Source organism: Diorhabda carinulata, chromosome 2 (assembly GCF_026250575.1).
Source record: "Diorhabda carinulata isolate Delta chromosome 2, icDioCari1.1, whole genome shotgun sequence".
Taxonomy (NCBI): domain Eukaryota; kingdom Metazoa; phylum Arthropoda; class Insecta; order Coleoptera; family Chrysomelidae; genus Diorhabda; species Diorhabda carinulata.
Genome location: NC_079461.1, coordinates 25,846,737 through 25,866,428, shown reverse-complemented (window position 1 = coordinate 25,866,428; position 19,692 = coordinate 25,846,737). Strand labels below are relative to the sequence as shown.

The window sequence follows — 19,692 nt, the reverse complement described above, 5'->3', positions numbered from 1 at the left end:
CTTAGAAACCTCTACAGCTAAGATGCTGAGAAAAACCAGATTTATAATTTCAGTTTGTGAACACCCAAACGGTTTACTGTAATGCGAAAGATTAATTTACCAAATTAAGTAGAAACCTACCTATGCGAAAATTTCAAAGGGGGAAAACTAATGGTAACATTCAATTTCACATATCCAAACAATTAAACATGATGAAGCCAACTTTATTATTATTTTTCAAAAAAAATTTAACACTTTCAAAATGTGAAATAAATTTATTACATCAAGTTCAATCGATTAGTATTGAATGAATTATTTTACTTCTTACCACGTACATTCATTAATATTTTTTAAGTAAAATTGAAAATTGCCACATTGAAAGGAAAAAAAGCTCCTATCTATGAAAAAATCGTTATTAATTATTGCATTTTTTCAACGGTGTAAATTCAAACAATGAAATTTCAGATTTTCGGTATTGAAAAGAATCTTCAAAGTTCGTTATTTTGGATGTTATTGCATTTTGAAAATCTACAAACTTTGTGATTTTTTTGCGTAAAAATTATCGAATTGCAAATTTCTTAAAATAGATATCATATTAGTGCAAATTGAGCACTACATGAATGTATTTTTATAATTTTGATAACTTGCATGCTCACGGTTCGAAGTATTGGTTAACATCGCTTAAAATAAATTTTTGAATAATTGTATTGTAAACTTGAAAATAAGAAGATTTCTGTGGTGGAATATACAGTATAGATAACGATTCTCTAAATCAATATCAACTTTTATCTATCTCCTGAAGATGGCACTTGATGCGCAAGATGGAAGGACTGACGTCACGAATCGGGTCCATAATCGTTACGATAGATAGACGAGAAGGGACGGTACCGGTCGTATTCACCGCGCCCAAGGAAAGATAGTGGCGAAAAATTCAGTGATAATTGGAATATTAGTGTACAAATTGTGCGTGTTATGCGTTATTATCTATGAGACCTTAAAAAACAAATTCTACATGAATATTAGGAGTGGACAATATATTTTCTATGCATGTAAACCGATGTGGTTGTGATTTTCCGAGCATTATTGGATAGTTATATAGGTGATTGGCGTAGGACGGTGTAGAACTTTGGAAAGTAAGTTCTACAATTACTTGGTTATCTAGTAGGTTTACGATTAGTAAGCTTGTGTGTAATTTTCGGCAGCAGATCTTAATATGGAAATAAAAGTCTAATAGCAGGTGCAGGGACTGTCATGGCGGCTGTCAAATTATTATTTCAAATCCTGTTTGCTTTTCAAGTAGCTTTACATATCGAAATTTTGTTTTCCAAAATCAATGCTGGTTTATTACATAATAATATAAACCATGTTCGTGAAGTTAAGATATCACCCCAATGTTTATAACATCAAATTCAGTTGTAGGTGTGTCCAAAGCAATTCTTAATAATTTGGCGGCGGGAAGTTCAAATATCATCTTTGTAACTAAATTCACAATGAGATTTTTTCAAAATTCTGTAAAATTTATTTTATTTTTCCATATTCGACTATTCTTGTGCTACTACTCTATTTACTTAGAGATATCATTTCTGATAGTTATTAATCACTTATCATGTTGGTAATGATAAAATGTTTGAAAGTTCAATAAGATTCCACGAAAAAATAACAGTTGCAAGTATTTTTTATGAAGCTCTGAAATATTGACCTTTTTTGGTTTGTAAAACCATTGAAACATCGTTATTTCTAGTATTTTAATTGTGGTCAAATCAATTTTTTTTACAATACTGGAACAGAATCGACTCTACTAAGATGATTATTTGTTGATTCAGTTTATTGTTTTAAATTATGGTTTAAAAATATTTGGTATTACTTGTGTATAAATTAATAAGATTACTTGTTTTTGAAGTGAAAAATATTGTGTATGATTGTAAAATAATACTATTATACTAAATCCTATCAAAAACAAATTCATAAGGAGAATGGTGCATTTTAATTTATAGCAATTCTGAAATTTTCATCTACCAAAGTATTTTTAATATACTGACCTCATTTCAAGAAACTGCTATTCCCCTTTTTTCTGCATGTTGATTGCTGATGAAAAGTAGAGAAAACGTTTTTTCTTACTCAGGTGAATTATTTTTATCCGAATTTTGATATTAAAATAATATTAACTCTTCATCAAACCATATCGTAAATAACAGTAAAATTATTTTTTTTTACTTATTTATGATTAATAAATTATTCCTTGTCATATGAATAACATTAAGTATCGAACCCAATTACTTTATCATACTTTCTATAGTGCAATTATATTGTTCCCCAGGTCATAGAACTTTGACTGATTGATCAACATCCTATTATTAAGAATTGACAATTGTTTTTTTCCTTATCTCAAGGACATTTCAGAGGAAATTTGAGTTATACAATTTGAACATCCACATCCTAATGGAGTTGAAACTTTTTAAATGTCTCATGATGCATCTTTACTTTATTAGAAAATTTATATTTATTTCATGCTGAAAATATTGTTAAATTGGTAATTTTAAATAAGATAACATTAAATGAATTCTGTGGTTTATCTTGCAAAGTGTATCTATAATCCATTACAAATTATCTTTTTATTCCATACATTGATGACTTTATAAACTTAAGAAGGATATATAAGAAAAAAAAGAAACAAGTAATTAACATTTTGAAAGGATATTTAAACAGAATATAGCTCATGCAGTGAGTAACCAAAATATACTTACAGGAAGTGGCTTATAGAGAGATTATTCAAATATATGAAATGTTTACATTCAAAATTCCAAAATGAAATTGTTCAATATCCTAGTATAATAAAGAATTTGATAAATATGTAGTTGAAAGAGAAAATAGTAGCCTTGTCAGAAGGAAGCCACTTAATAACTGGAAAATAACTAAGTAGTTGCTATAAATATAATAATCATGATATATTTGTATGTAAATAATCATTATTATCAGCTCAATGTGCTACAATAATATGTATATTTGGATTTTGTACCCTGTAAAATGTTTGGGTAGCTTTTAATGTTAAATATTATGTTAACTATTTTACACTACAGGGTATTAATTTTAACATAATGATGTTATCTCCCTTTATCTAGGGTGACCTTGTAATACTGTTTAAATTATAATAAAATGGCATTGAATGGAGAAAATATTCCATATTTTAAACTATTCATGATAATATTTATTGATGATTTGAAGAATGGACTAAATAAAGATATTTATGTAACATTAATTTGCTAATTTAATTTAAACAAAAATTGTGCAAAATAATCAACAGTTTTCCTAAGTTATGTATTTTTTACACTTTTCAGCTGTTATATAAACTTGTTTTGTTTTCCAGGAGGAATAAACTTGTTTAGTGTCAAACAGTATGAACGAATTGGATTCTCTTAGGCAAGAAGCTGAAACTCTTAAAAATGCAATCAGAGTAAGTTAGATGGCTTAATTTTATATTCAAATTCAAACTCTAACCTACTCCAGAAGAAATAGATTTGTTAATATACATTCTATTTATCGCACCTCCATGTTTTATTATTACTTAGTACCATATATATTGTGTTTATTTGATAGTTTTTGTTCATGGGTAAAACTGATTGCTCATGTTGTTTTTAATCTTATAATGTCAGCAATAGTATTTTTATTGTTTGATATATTCAGGACAGATTTTTTCAATATGCAAAAGATCTTATGTTATCACTGTTAACGAGGTTAAGGTCCCTAGTTGTTAACACATTTGAAACAATGACTATTAAAAGCTCAATGCTATTGAAATCATAGGCAGAAAAAAGATATCCAAGCAACTCCCTCATCCTTCAAGCAGCCAAACTCAGTAGAGAAGGCTTTTAAGGGGAGAAGGAAGAACAGTTCATCATTCAACAATTACATCTAGTTTAAAACGTTTTGGCACTGAAAAATATTGCACTAATTATATTAAATGCAGCTAAGCACTAATGGTTTTAATTAAGAATAACTGTCTGGAAACATATTTTATGGAACTGGCCTAGTCAGATTTTAACATATAATTTAGTGTACCTTTGTAAAACATCGAAAAAAAACAACACAGGTGGGTTAATTATTTTTAATTCAGTCACTGACTGACAAAATAGTAATTGACATACTGAATATGAATTTGTGTATGATAATATGAATATCAAATGTAATTACAGGAACTGAAACACATTGTGCTATGTTTAATAATACATTTTTTTGAAAAATCAACCTTGTCATTATTTCATTTCATTATATTGAGATATTGACATATACTGCAAAGGTAATATAAATTTATTCAGAAAAATTTGTTTTTCAAAATTTCTTTATTACAGATGTCCAAAATTTGATTTAAGTATCTAGGTTAGGTTTAAATATTCCTATATAATTACTGTTTTCTAAGAGATCGTCTGATTTAAGTAAATTTATTTAAAATTATCTTATAGCAATTTCCATAATCCATTAACTGCGAAGTAATCGGCTAAGATAGTGTTTTTAGGTAACTATTGGAGTTTCGGTTTATCTCAGCATCATTTCAATCTATGGTGTGGGTACTGTCTTCATAGTAGTGAAATAATTTACCAAATTAATCAAACAGTGCGAATTTATTACTCATTCCATAAATACAAACAATTTTAAAGATTCATATCTCAAATTAGCAGTTTCGTGTATATATGTATATATATATATATATATATATATATATATATATATATATATATATATATGGCTGCTCAGTGCACACATTGATTAACTCCTTAAAAAACGTGATGATGTGTATATTGTTTTTAAAAATTCCTCTGATAATATGAATATAATCTAGAATGCATAAATGCAGATATAGCTTTCAACTAATGGTATATAAAATTAATAAGAAAGAATAGCCAACAAACAATCATCAGTAATGTTACAGTTTTTATGTGACTGGTGGAGTTAATCGATTTGGCAACTGAAAAAAGGAATAAAGTTAAATTTAGTCCTTACATTTCTAAGTTTTTTTATTACAGAAAAAGTTAACTATTATACATTTTTATCACAAATTTCAATTATTATGCAGGTTATATGCCCTAATATTCACAAAAATAGGAAGCTCTAGGAATATATTTATATAATTCATAGATTCATAGATCAACAATTGTAATATGTAACATGTGTAACATATAAATAATATACAAAATTCTAAATATTGTTTGTGCTTAGATGTCAGTTCTGTTAAATATAGCAAATATCATAAGACCTAAGTAATGAAATTCTTGAAAATGTATGATTAAAGTCTAGAGCGTTATTTTTCTCAATTTACTTTTATAACTTTGAAAGAAAATGAAGAGTTTTTTTAATAATAAGCTAATTAATAAGAGTACCCTATTTTATTAAAATGCAACTCGCAACAACAAGCAACAGCAAAGTTGTGAGGTTTGTATAATCATAAGAAATAAGATGCTGTTGTTCACAACTCTTCAACAAAATTAAATAGAAAAAACTGTTTGGATTTATCTATTCTATGATACTTTAGAGAACTTCAAATGCATTTTAACATCTGAGAAACTTTGGTATATTTCACAATTAATATTAATAACTTAAAGCTAATAATGAATGTATTTCAATCACCAGTGATTTCGACTTTCTTCAACTGTCTGGAAATCTAACCACCGTTTTTATTTGTTTTTTTTTATTTTATCATTTACTTTTATTAATTTACTTGTAAAAAATTGTATATCTACTATTAAAAATAACAAAAGCATAGAAAAATGTTTATAACTAAGTTCATGTTACAATGATATGACCTTCAGCTTAATATTTTCATGCATTCCTTTGCAAATAATTCCATTGGAATAGAAAAATAACCTAGAGTGCTAAGTGTGAATATAAATATTTTAATTAAAAATAATAAGAAAACATAAGCTAATAAAAAAAAATCCTATGAAAATTGAAGAATTTCCATAATAAATATTTTGAAAAATAGTTTAAATTATTAATCAACCTATAATAATTTCTTTATTTTTTTCAAAGGATGCCCGCAAAGCGGCTTGTGACACATCACTGGTGCAGGCAACTGCCAGTCTTGAACCAATTGGTCGGGTGCAGATGCGAACTAGGCGCACTCTCAGAGGCCATTTGGCAAAGATTTATGCTATGCATTGGGGTTCAGACTCGAGAAATCTTGTTTCCGCATCACAGGATGGTAAACTTATTGTATGGGACAGTCACACCACAAATAAGGTTTGTTTTCAAATACACCAACTCTTTGTACACAGATACTATTGGTAGCGACATTACTGTAATTTTTTTTTCAAAATCAGCAATTTTCAATTTGTCCTTTGATTAGTTTGTCTTACTTTTTTTCTTGTGTGCTATTTTTTGTTTCATATTCAATCAAGGTTTTTCTACAAACAGTATTGTATATTTAATTAGTGCTTCTGATTTTGAATATCCAATCTTTCCACTTTTGCTATTCATATTTTGTATTATTTTCATCTTCGAAAGTAAAACTATTTATGTGAATTTATGTACCAAGAACTTTTCAACTAATCCCAAAAGATTAAGATCATCGATTTCAAAATAGTATTATTTGTGTCTTTTGAAAAGTTCGAGCAAAAATTATTAATAAGTTGGAATATCTGGAATTTTGATATTCATAATGAACATATTGTTAACAACTACTGCTTTGAGGCAAGTACAATGTCTAATGAACGTTTTCATAACTAAGTAAATGCCTTCTGGGATTGAAAGTGGATTGGGTTATCAAGATATGTTAGATTGTATAATATGACACATTAGTGTGACATAAAAAGTAAGTGTGAGTCAGTATCTGGGTTTCAAACAAATAAATTTTATTAAAATTATACAAGATTTACATTTATATGTAAATATTATTATTATTATTAAATATATATGTATATATATATATATATATATATATATATATATATATATATATATAAAATAATTAAAAATTGTTTCATATACATTTATTAACTGAAAGAATTCAAGTTTAAAACTGGAAAGAAGTTTGAGTATATCGTCCGCTTACTTTCAAATCAGTTTTGACTAATTTTCCAGGAGGAATGACAAACCTGTATGAAGTTCCATACACCAATTATGTAAACTGATCTTTCATTAACCAATAATTACAGTTGGTTATGACTTGTTTACAATAATTTCTACTAAAAAATATATAATTATAAACTTTATAGCCAGACATACAAGGTTTTGAACCAAAATAACAAAACATTCTAGAGAGTAGGTTTTATTTGTTTTCAATTCTGACTACATTCAATATTAATAAAAAGAATAAATATATAAAATGATAATATAAAACACTTTGAAAAATTAATCTTCTTCAAACGGCAGGGTGTCAGGAATAAGATGATAGTCTGCAGGTATTACTTCATTCAGTTGTTGTAAATGGTCATATTTACTTTTTTTAATCGGCAGGGGATTTTGATAAAGAGGTATAGCACCAACTTCTTGACTTTTTCGACTTAGTCTTTTTTCCAATACTACCCAATTGTCATCAAAATTCAGTTTGTAGTATAATTTTTTATCAGGTCTGTACTATACGTCACACAAATGAGGATCTCCTGTTTTAGATCCAGGATGAATGGAAGTGTGGTATTTTGGTGCCGAAAAGATTTAAATATTCAACTTGATAGGCTCGAGGATTTAAGCGAGACGATTTACAAGCAGCAATATACCCAGCAGGCGAATAAATTTTTCTATTACGGATTTTCCGCTCAATTGTTGAATTCATTCTATCTGTGTGTGCCACTTACCAAGTACTTCTGAGTAATAACTATGCCCTTGTTTATAGATAGATTCAGTAGTTACGTTTTTATTTTGCGCGACGCATCCATCACTACAGAATAATTTCTTTCCCTTCTGATACATTGAATTTGATGAAATTGTACAAAATTGTTGCAAATTCATTTGAGTCACTTTTCCTTCATCTTTGTACTATAAAAAGGAATATGCATCATTTGTTATCAAATTATACAAGGTAAAGTTGTGGACCATCAATTTTTTGTTGTAATCAATTTTTGATGCCTTAAGCATTGGACAAAGAAGTAAGATTCATTGTGAAAATAAGCCGGTCATTACTTTTGTCTAAAGACTTTCCATCGCGTGCTCTATTTTTTTTAGCAACGTGTGGATTGTATAATAAATAATATAATTATATGAGACATAAAGGTCACATTGATCCTTTTTTGGAGAATATAATCCTAGATTATTTAAAGCAAACTTTTCATGAAAAGTTTTTAAGAAAAGAGACAATAGTGAGACTCCATTTTTGGTAATTCCATCAATAACTTTCTTAATTCAGTTCAACGCAATAATTTTCTCTTTCCCTCATTCTATTGATTTTATTTCGTTCTAGAGCATCATTATTAGTATTTAAATTATTTATTTCCATTAATACTGAAATTGAGGAGGAAATTCTGGTGGAAAGTGATCCACAATTAGTTTCAGTTGAATTTGGAACTAGAGATACTATAAATTCGTCTCTTCTCATGCCCCCGTACATCTTAAGAACAAACAAAGTGTACTATTAAAATAAAAAAATCATTTCGGAAATTAAATTGTAATCATATCTTTTAAATCAAAGCCCCAGAAGTCTATTCTTCAGTAATATTTTGTCATAAAACAACGTAAATTAAAACCTAAATTTTTTTCCTACAAACGAGTCAAATCTAGCAACTTAAAATCTAATAGTCTACATTTAAAAGTTAATTTTGGCTCCTTATGATTTCATTCTACAGAAAAATATCAGAAGTTATATTTTTACTGAATGTCGTGATAAGTAAATATTAGATAAGAAACCATTTAAGTCTATAAACTGATAGTAGAATGTTTTGATTGTATCCCTAGGTCAAATTTATCTTTGCTGTTTGATAAATTATTAATCGAAATTAAGTGAAATATAAAACTCAATCCATTTTCAGGTACATGCAATCCCCCTTAGATCATCATGGGTGATGACTTGTGCTTATGCACCATCTGGCAACTTTGTTGCTTGTGGTGGTTTAGATAATATATGCTCTATCTATAGCCTAAAGACTAGAGAAGGCAATGTGCGAGTAAGCCGAGAATTGCCTGGCCATACAGGTTATCTTTCTTGCTGCCGTTTCTTAGATGATAACCAGATAGTTACTAGCTCGGGAGATATGTCTTGTGCGCTTTGGGATATTGAAACTGGGCAACAAGTCACTTCATTCTTAGGACATACGGGGGATGTTATGTCTCTATCTTTGTCTCCAGATATGCGCACATTTGTATCAGGTTAGTAATTTTTTAGCTGACTAACACTTTTTATCACATGTTTTATAAATAATAATAAATTGGGAATCTATCATCTCCTACAATATATATATATATATATATATATATATATATATATATATATATATATATATATATATATATATATATATATATTTCATCAACTTTTATTTCAGGGGCATGTGACGCTTCAGCAAAACTTTGGGATATTCGAGAAGGTCTTTGCAAACAGACATTTCCAGGCCACGAATCCGACATCAACGCCGTTACGTTTTTCCCCAATGGTTTCGCCTTTGCTACTGGGAGCGATGATGCTACATGCAGATTGTTCGACATTAGAGCAGACCAAGAATTGGCCATGTATAGCCATGATAACATTATTTGTGGTATTACTAGCGTCGCATTTAGCAAATCTGGTAGATTATTGCTTGCTGGATATGACGATTTCAATTGTAATGTATGGGACTCTATGAAAACAGAAAGAGCAGGTAAGTTCTTCTATTTCATTTTCATTCATTATTATTGACATAATAGGTAAATAAAATGGCCTATAATTTGAATTTTTTCTCTTGTAATTTCTTTTATTTTAGTAAACCTTTTTTACTTTCATAATTATATGAAAATGAAAATATTTATAAATTGAACTAAGTGATATTTCATTGTGTTACTATTCACCCTCCCCTTCAAAACTTGCATTTTTCCTTTTGCTGATGTATGCCTCTTGATCTTAATTAATTATTAATATCTATCACACATACTTACGATATATTTCCAAGCATTTCATATATATATATATATATATATATATATATATATATATATATATATATATGAAATGCTTGGAAATATATATATATATATATATATATATGAAATGCTTGGAAATATATATATATATATATATATATATATATATATATATATATATATAGCCTAATTTTGCTTGGCACACTTTCTTCACTGGACTCCAATCTTCCATTCTTTATAAATGATCCCACCAACTTAACAGTCTTTGCTCAATGAATTTCAACAGCGTCATAATTTCCAGATTTTGTCGTATTTGGTCATTTTTTGTAACACCTCTCAAACTTCTGAAATATTTATCTCTGCAGCTTGCAATGCACTTTTTTCTGTATTGTGAGAATCCATGTTTCACAACTGTAATTTTGTATTTCTTGGGAACTTTTTTTTATTTATCCAACAGTTCTTTATGCTGTAAAAAGTGTTTAAGGCATTTTTAATTCTCTCTGAAATCTCTGCATCTTCATTGCCTGGATTTTCTATTTCAGCTCCAAGGTATTTAAAAGTGCTCACTGGTTTTATTCTATGTCCTTCTATTTATGTTTATTGTTTCTTGTGTGAATATCATTACTGCAGTCTTTTCTACATTTGTTCTCATACCGAACTGCTTTAGTGTGTTGTTCCAGATGTCTTAAGTTTTTCTGAAGATCTTGGATGTTTACTGTGTATATATGCTGTGTATCAGCATATGCTTCCTCAGATATATTCATTATTTGCAGGTTTTTGTATTCAACACACACTTTCTTTGAGTTAGATGAACAGGTATTTATTATATCATCAATAAATATGTTGAAATGCATTGGACCAAGCCACCTCCTTTTTTTACTTCTGTGCTTAGAAAAGCCTCTGAAATTAAGTGTTTGCCAATATCATGGTTCACATTTTTTTCCAAACATTCTCATATTTTTGCCCTCGGTACTATGTCAAAGATTTCTCCATATCAAAAATCCAAATAATGCATCTGGATCTCGGCGAACAGCTTTATAAGTTGTTTGATAGTAAATACATGATAACTTTTTTCTCTAATTTTTATTTATTAACTCAAGATTTGACATACTGTTTAATCACATTTTGGAATAATTGAGTTATTAATTTAATCAAATAACGAATCAGTTAATTCTTAAAAATAATAGGAAATAATCTAGAGTTTTTTAATTGGATGAAAGTAAAAAGTTATTCATTGTATAAAATATTACTGATAAGTATAATTGTATTGTAATCATAATCATTTTCCTAGTACTAGTTCACACCAATAAATCATATATTTATTCAAATACAATAATGATAAGGATTTTTTTATTTTCCTATTCTCATAAGTATATTGTATACATAAAGGAGTGCCAGCTTGTTAAGAAACAGAATAAATATGTTTTCCTATCCAAAAAAAAACAAAAATTAAAGAACACGCCCACTATAAAACAGATTGTTAGCTGCTTGTTTGTTAAGATATCTATAATAATTTTTTTTTCCTTATTTGTTTTTCAAAATTACTTCATTAATATCAAATGATGATGAAAATTTTATACTATACATTATAATTTATTCCTCTTATATAGGTAATCAAGTACTATTCTCTTTTTACAAACATTTAACTTTTTTTATATTATAACTTATTGCATATGTAAGTTTAACATTTGTAAAGCTTGAGTGATAGTGATACTGTCATTGTCAAACTCTAGTGTAGATGTTTGAATAATTATTATAGCTTATTTGTATTATGGATTGATGGTTAAAAATGGGTCATTTAGAAATGAGACATCATAATTAAGATGATAGTACTGAAAGCTGTAGTGAAGTACCGTTTCACCAGACGAAAAATAAAGGAAATGATTATAGAAAAGGAAAAAGGCGAAAATATGACATCAAATATCTACAATTGGGTTTTCATTACATTAGGGATGAGTTGGAACACAAACCACTTTGTGTTATATGTAGGGTTCACACCAGCAATGAAAATTTAGTGGTCCAAAAGGACCACCTAAGTTATGATCTAGTGGTCCAAAAATATAACGTGGTAGACAAAAGTAAAAAAATTAACATATGCATGCTACACACACTTTTATACATATTTTTACGGCATATATAAATTCTTTTATGCAAAAACAGCACATTAAATATAAAACATAGGTTTTTTTAAAAATATTTTGGGCGACAAATTTGTCGTCGATGTGTATGATTTTGGCGACATTTCTTGATGATTTGGCGACAATTGTAGCTATGTCGTCCGTCATGCTGGCGTGAACCCTAGTTATATGTAAAGAAGTTCCTGCCAACAGCAGTTTAAAACCATCACTTCTTCGTAGACATATTGAAACAAAACATCCAACACACAAAGTTAAATCTCTTGAATATTTTAAAAGAAAATTAGAAGATATCAAAAAGTGTGGCATTTCTTTTTTATTGATTTCAAATAAAGATAGTAAAATGGCCCTTGAAGCATAATTTCATAAGTATAGAATTGCAAGATCTGGACAAGCTCATAAAATAGCAGAAAAGTCAATTGGACCATGTGCAAAAGATATCGCCAAATGTATGCTTGGAGAAAAGGCAGCAAACAAAATTGAGATGGCTCCATTATCAAACACGGTGTCTCATAAAATTAATGACTTCTAAAAAGAACTAAATTGAATTATTTTGCAATTCAAATTGACGAATCGATGGATGTAACAAATGCTGCAGTCTTGCTTGTCTACATTAGATATTTTTTGTTTTCACAAATATTGTCCAAGAAGATGTACTATTTGCAAAACCTTTGAAAACCTACACAACTGGAGAAAATTAAATGGAATCATTGTTGTATTCATTCATATGTAAGCGTATTCCTGCAAAGGTATCTTTAAGTGTTTAGTGAACGTTTCTTTACTACTTCACACAGAAGTTAGATGGCTTTCCCGTAGTAAAGTTTCGACGCGTTTGTTTCAATTGAAGTCCAATGTTCAAGTATTTTTTATTGATCATCCATTTTATTTGTCTTCTGGTATATCCGATGTTCTTTGGCTGCAAAAGCTTGCGTATTTAGCTGACATTTTTTGTAAACTGAATGAATTAAATATGTCTTTCTAAGGCGAGGGTGTCACCATTTTCAGTGTACATAATAGAATTGAAGCTATGTTGAAAAAAATCAATTTTTGCATCAAATGCCTGCAGATGAATGAGTATAGATATTTCGATTCTGTCAGCACTTTTTTATCAGAAAATTCAATTAAACGTGATGACAAAATTAAAAGGAGTATATGTTAAAATCTGAACTATCTTCGATTAACTTTCGATGACTATTTTCCAAACAGATGCAATATTCATCTTAAACAACTGGATATGTAATCCATTCAAGGAACTTTTAAAGATCAGTCTTTAATTGACTTTTAGCACAGTTCACAAAATGAATATCCTGTTCTGTCAAAAAAAATCATTGAAGCTCTATTACCATTTTGCACTACATATCTATGTGAGAAAGGATTATCAAGATATACTTATCTGAGAGATAAATACAGAAACAGGTTAATTGCAGACTGAAATTGTCGTATATTGAGCATAACTTTGAATTGCTTTCTTCTATCAAACAGCCACAAATCGTCGCAGTAAGTGCAAAATGTCATATCTCCAAAAGTCAAGCAACAGTATACTACTAATTATTTAACTGCTTTTTAAACATAAAAACACATGGGAGGAGTTTGAAATGAATAACATAATAATTCAGTGATTTCCAAATACATACGACGTTTTTCAACTAAATATATAGACACTTTTTCACATACTACCTTTCACCTTTAAACTTAAGATCTTTTGTATTTTATATTTTAAGAATTCACTAGACATATGACTATTCATGAGAGAAATTTAATGAACAAAACAGTGACTGTTACAGTTAGGTAGCAAATAATGTTTATAATGAGTTTCCTTAAAACATGTTTTCATAAAAAATAACTTTCCACTTGTACAGAACAGACTTGTAACTGTGTTTCCTTTACAATTTGCAAATAAAAATAAAAATGTTGTAATTGGTAGGGATGAATAAATCATGATATTGTCTTTGGAAAATGACATTTTTTAACTGTGTCGTAAATTGTCATAAAACGAGGGGTAGTCTTCTTCAAGGCAGATCTTCAATTCCTGTAGGTCTTTAAATTTCTTCTCATTAATTGCTAGAGGTTGAGCATAGAGAGGTTTGATTTTGTTGAACACTTCAGATATTGGTTTTGGTCTTTTAGGCAGCTCTGTCCACTCTTGTAGGTCTATTTTGTAATTGTAATAAATGTAACCATCTGTAGCATACTTAAGACGTCTCAAATCGGTAACGTAAGGATCTCCTGATTTGACCCAAGGCGTATACTTTTATAGTATCCATCACTGTAGTTAAAAAAGTCTTTGTAGTTTAAACTTTCAACAGTATATGGATTTGGCTTGATCCTCATAGCTCTTACAAAGTCTGCAGGAACATAATGTTCTTGCTTTGCAAGCTTTCTTTCAATTATACTGTGCATCTAGTCAACCTCCTTTTGGGTATGTCCTACCTCCAAGTATTTTTTATACACAGTAACATTAATATTTATTCCAAAATAGAGAAGCAACAGTTTCACACTTATTTTGGTAAGTACAAATATCACCCCACATTATTATTTCATTGATATACGGCTTCTTTTCTAATTTTTTGTCAAAAAGCGCACCAACATTGAAGCGAATACATCACTCACCACTTCAATTTTGTCTCATAGTACAATGTGGATGCTTTTATATCTGGACATCAACTTTTCCCAAGCGGTATTTTAAACATGTTTCACATTGATCTTTCTTAGGAAGAAAAATCCTATGATCATTGATTCAAATACTGTGTGAAAGAGAGCCCTCGATCCTGGCTGGACATTTTTTTCATGGCAAATTCGTTCATATTCTCTGAACAATTGTGATTTGCTTTCCCACCTTGGTTCTAAGTATTTTTTAGTTGTGTTGGCACAACAGTAGCGAGTTTCCATTTTAGATAATTTTATCTGAACTTTGGAACCTGTAACAGATTTTGAATTATCAATATTGTTATCTTCTTGAGATAGGGGGTTGCCCAGGGTTGCTTTCATAACCCAAGCTTCTAACAGCTTTTTCAACAAGAGAGAAAGTGCTTAGAAACATTTTTTTACATAGCCTTATTCTTTTATCTCCCACTTTAAGATGATATTTAAAAGATATATTTTTGCGAGCATTTTCAATATAAGTACTCCCACGCCGAAAATCTGGTTTGGATTTGTTTACCAGACCAACAATTGTAGCTTTCTTTGCTTCCCAACTTTCAACCCCCTTCCAAAAGTTTTTGAAGAGTATTTCTCTTTCTGGGTCCATTACTTTTACACAATCAAACATCTTTACATTTTTACAAGTACACCGCTCTTTTAACTTTCTGTCTTTTTCAACTGCATGTTCATACTTACCATTCTCTTGTTTTTTTAGTCCTAAATATTTATCCCCTCTCCTTCTTTTAGCTGCATTTGAATTCCTTGCCTACTGATTTGGATCAATGTCTTCACCTCTCTTTCCCTTTCTTTTAGCAGGAACCGAGGCTTCTACTACATTGAAATTGTCCTCAGTTACTTCTTCCAAAGGTGCTCTTATGTCAGCCTCAACAACGGCTACACTTTTTTGGACTGATCTTTCTAATTTATTGATGTTCTTGAATTGTGGTCTCCCAGTACTTAAATCAACACAAACATAAGACTATTTGCAATAACAAAAATCAGATGAAAAACATACACCTTTTTGAAACTATACTATACTAATCAGCTGATGACATAAGATGTTTTACCAGCAGATATTGGTCATAATTTGCCACATTCAGCACCAATAAACAGAAAATCGAAAATATTGCACCTACAGCGACGAAATATCCCATAAAAAGTTTTTCTAAATGTGAAACATAAGAACGAGTTTGATAAATTTATCTAGTTTTCATCTTTTACAGCCATCATTTTAATCTTATTAATGTTTTATTTAAATGTTTCATGATTAATATAAACAATTATTCTTCAATATGAAAAATATTTATATACTATCAAATTTTATTGCTTTTTTCTACCTGTAACGACGAAAAAAGGTTGGGAAACACTATTCTAGGTGAAGCAAAAAAATTTATTAAAAATAAATTGTAAAAAATGAGGGTTATCTGGATTGGCCTATAGAATGTATAAGAGTCTCTCTTTTACAAAATAAAGTATTAGTAGCATATTTCACAACTCTATATTTTCTTTTGGAACTTAAACGTATCAAATATAACAGTTTTTGTTCAACAGAATGTAAAATCTGATAAAAAATATTACTTCAATCTATTTCTTACTGTTAGTTTAACTTGTATGTGGATGTAATGCAACTTAGTGATTCCGAGTATAATAATTATTGTGTATTTGATTTCAGGAATATTAGCTGGTCATGATAATCGCGTTAGTTGTTTAGGAGTAACAGATAATGGAATGGCAGTGGGGACAGGTTCTTGGGACAGTTTCCTACGCATTTGGAATTAGAGAGTGATGCCAAAAAAACATCAAATTTCTCACCTGCATCACAATATACGTTAAATTGCATTTATTCAGATCGAAACTTTTTTTATTTTAAGTGTACTATATATATAGTTCTATTTTTTCAATATCAATTGCATTTTTATTATCTTATTTCCGTTAATAGCATAAATGTGTCTAGCTTTGTGATTGTATTTCTTTAGTTGATAAGTTGTTATTTTCCGTGAAATTTTTGCAAGTTTAGGCGCTAGCCCATGTATGTTGTGTATAGTATTTAATATCATTTAAGTTAATCAGTATTTTTTCTGTTACTTGTTGATGTAGGTGAGAAATGGAAGATATTGGTTGTTTGGTATAGCGTACAATTTTTCATTTTGGTTAGTTCCAAGTACAAAAATATGACCAAACTAGTTAAAAAGTACCGTACTTTATCCTGAACTGTTTTTATACAGTTGAGCCAGTTTCTCGGTCACTCTTTCTCCAAAAAAGGCCAGCTGCGTAAAAACTTCCTTTGATGAAGAACAAAAAAGTAAAACAAATCTGCTTTAGAACAAAACGGATGGCAGATTCAACACAAAACTAGTCCTACAAATTTTAACCAAATGTTGAAAGTGTGCCATAATCTCAACGTCACAAATAAATGTGAAGACCAATAATCGTCGAGTAGATTGTGGCGTGGTTCCTTTGTTGAACAACAGGCAGATTATGAATCAAATAGTTTGAGATACTGCCTATAAATTTTTTGGAAAGAACAGTGTTCCATTTTGCTATACTTTTTTTATTTACCTCAGTGTTTTTTCTATGACATCGCAATTCTGTACATATATGTTCCTCTGATGATGTTTTTGTCTTGTTTCTTAGGAATCTTAAGATTTTATCATCCCCCACGTGACTATATAGCTTCAGCTTGAATGTAAGTGGTATGAACATTTTTTTAAAGCTACATTTCACTTGATTTTTTTTTAAATTTTGATTGCACAAGTATATATAATATGGTATATCTCCCGTGATATTTTTAACGTCTTTTTATAAAATTTCATACCGTATCGCGGGGCATATTGCCTTTAAAACTAAATGTATAATTATTTTAAATTATTTATTCGAGTATGTAAGTGAGAGCATGAAACAAGTAATTGTATGATTGAACGACTACTGAGTAGGGTTTAATAAGATCTGCTTCAAAGTCACAAATACTTTATGCAACAGATAACAATTTATTTTATAATACTTTTGGATATATCACAAATTCAAAAGAATAATGATATAAACGATACTTTTTTGTTTCGGAGATAGAAAACGTCACCATTCTAGAATTTGTTCTGTGGTTTAGTGAACACGAATCTCTTTGAACAAATGAATCTTTCTACTGAATATCTTGATTTACTCTGCATTTATAAATGTTTATATGAATGGGTGATTCGTACTTATCAGTTCCATTAAAAAAGCTTTTCTCTTTAGAATATTCTCTATCTACCTCTCTTGAGGATTAGCATTATAAAAAAAATTCTCCAATGACCTACATGAAATACATAATGTTGGGATTATAGATTAAGTAACTGTGTATGAAAAATAATTAAATACGTTAATAATAGAAAAATTATTTTTTTTTTCTATCAAAGCTTCTGAGGTATGTCCTTACAATGTTAAGAATCGGAGATAACTAACTACTTACAATTATTGTACTATGGTTGTCCCTTAACTTATCTATTTCTTATATATATATATATATATATATATATATATATATATATATATATATATATATATATATATATATATATATATATATATAGTACTAAAATATATTCGTTCACAAGGTTAAAACTGTGTTTAAAATAGAAAACTTCACTTCCAAAATTATTTTAAGTTTAAAAATCTGAAAGTATATCTTAAAAGAGAAGGATTTTTGCACTCAATATTCCCATAAATAATAAAGGAAGTTTCAAAATTAACGCAAGATTTGAATTAAATATAAAACAGTTATTATTTTTTAGATTGTACATGTTATAGTGCATCATCAAATACCTTTACTTTTCTGCCACATACGCACGCATTTATCGATATTTTTCCTGAGCTTCCTGCATAATTATGACTGAATTTCATTAATACAGCATTTATTCACTCATATATTGCACAGATAGTTGTGGGCTTGTTGTCAACATAAACCTTCACGTTCAAATAATTAAATTTTGATTAAGAATTGTATCGTGGTATCGATAGGCCAGTATTGATTGCTGCTTGACTTCTTATGGGTTCCTTTAACTCTAAATTCGTCAATTTAGGCAAATAACACAGCCACCAAGAATAAAATGTGTATGGATGATTTTGTTCAAAAAATAAACATTCACTTGTTGATGTTTTATAATGTATTCCACAAACTCTTTTTGCTGCCCATGAAAATAAGGCTTTAATTGTATTTTGAGAAACAAAAATATTATGGTATACACTGTAAAGAACTTGGTGGAATGTTTATATTTCAAGACTCGGTTAATGACTTTTCGTCGCTTAGCATATTGAACTGATCCAGTCTCATCGAATTATTCAGTTACTCTTTTCCGAGTTTGCGAGATTAAACACAACCATATTTCATATGAAATTTTTGCACTGAGTTCGCCAAAATTCGTTATTGTTAAGATATTGGTCAATAATGAGAACAAGTTGTAACATGTAACATTTTTACTAATCCCAAACTCTTAACTGTCATATTCTTTTCTCAGAGTTGTCAAGAGTGATACAAATAGGGCACTCTAACTACTAGTGCAGAAAGTTTTGCACCAATACAATAGAATTCTACTACTTCAATGAAATTTCAGACTTAGATGACAACCACCAGCTAAATTTTATGTTGGTTGTAAGAGAGAGATTATTTTGGAGAAGCCATATACCTTTTAAGTTTGCTACATCATTTTTCGTTTAAATCGTTGTTCTACTATAGTAAGATATATCCATCCAAATTTTAAGGGCTCAAAATTGTTTTCGGTAGCATAAAAGGCACTATGTATGTTGTAAACTTTCAAGTAATAACATATTTTTGCAGGACATTCACTGTTCTATAAATTTACGTGGATAACATTTTGTTAATGATGTCAAATTGTTAAACACTTTTCCTGTGTAGCACAGGTAATCCAAA

The 19,692-nt window shown here is 29.1% G+C and overlaps 1 protein-coding gene across 1 annotated transcript; it reads left to right on the top strand.

Annotated features, from left to right (window-relative positions):
- Positions 1-830: 830 nt before the first annotated feature.
- Positions 831-18,159, top strand: LOC130890784 (guanine nucleotide-binding protein subunit beta-1). Its single transcript, XM_057795107.1, has 6 exons — positions 831-1,112; positions 3,344-3,430; positions 6,001-6,210; positions 8,931-9,267; positions 9,444-9,755; positions 16,462-18,159. Exons 2-6 carry the CDS (start codon positions 3,374-3,376, stop codon positions 16,566-16,568), a joined length of 1,023 nt encoding a protein of 340 aa, XP_057651090.1. The 5' UTR covers positions 831-1,112; positions 3,344-3,373; the 3' UTR covers positions 16,569-18,159.
- Positions 18,160-19,692: the final 1,533 nt, after the last annotated feature.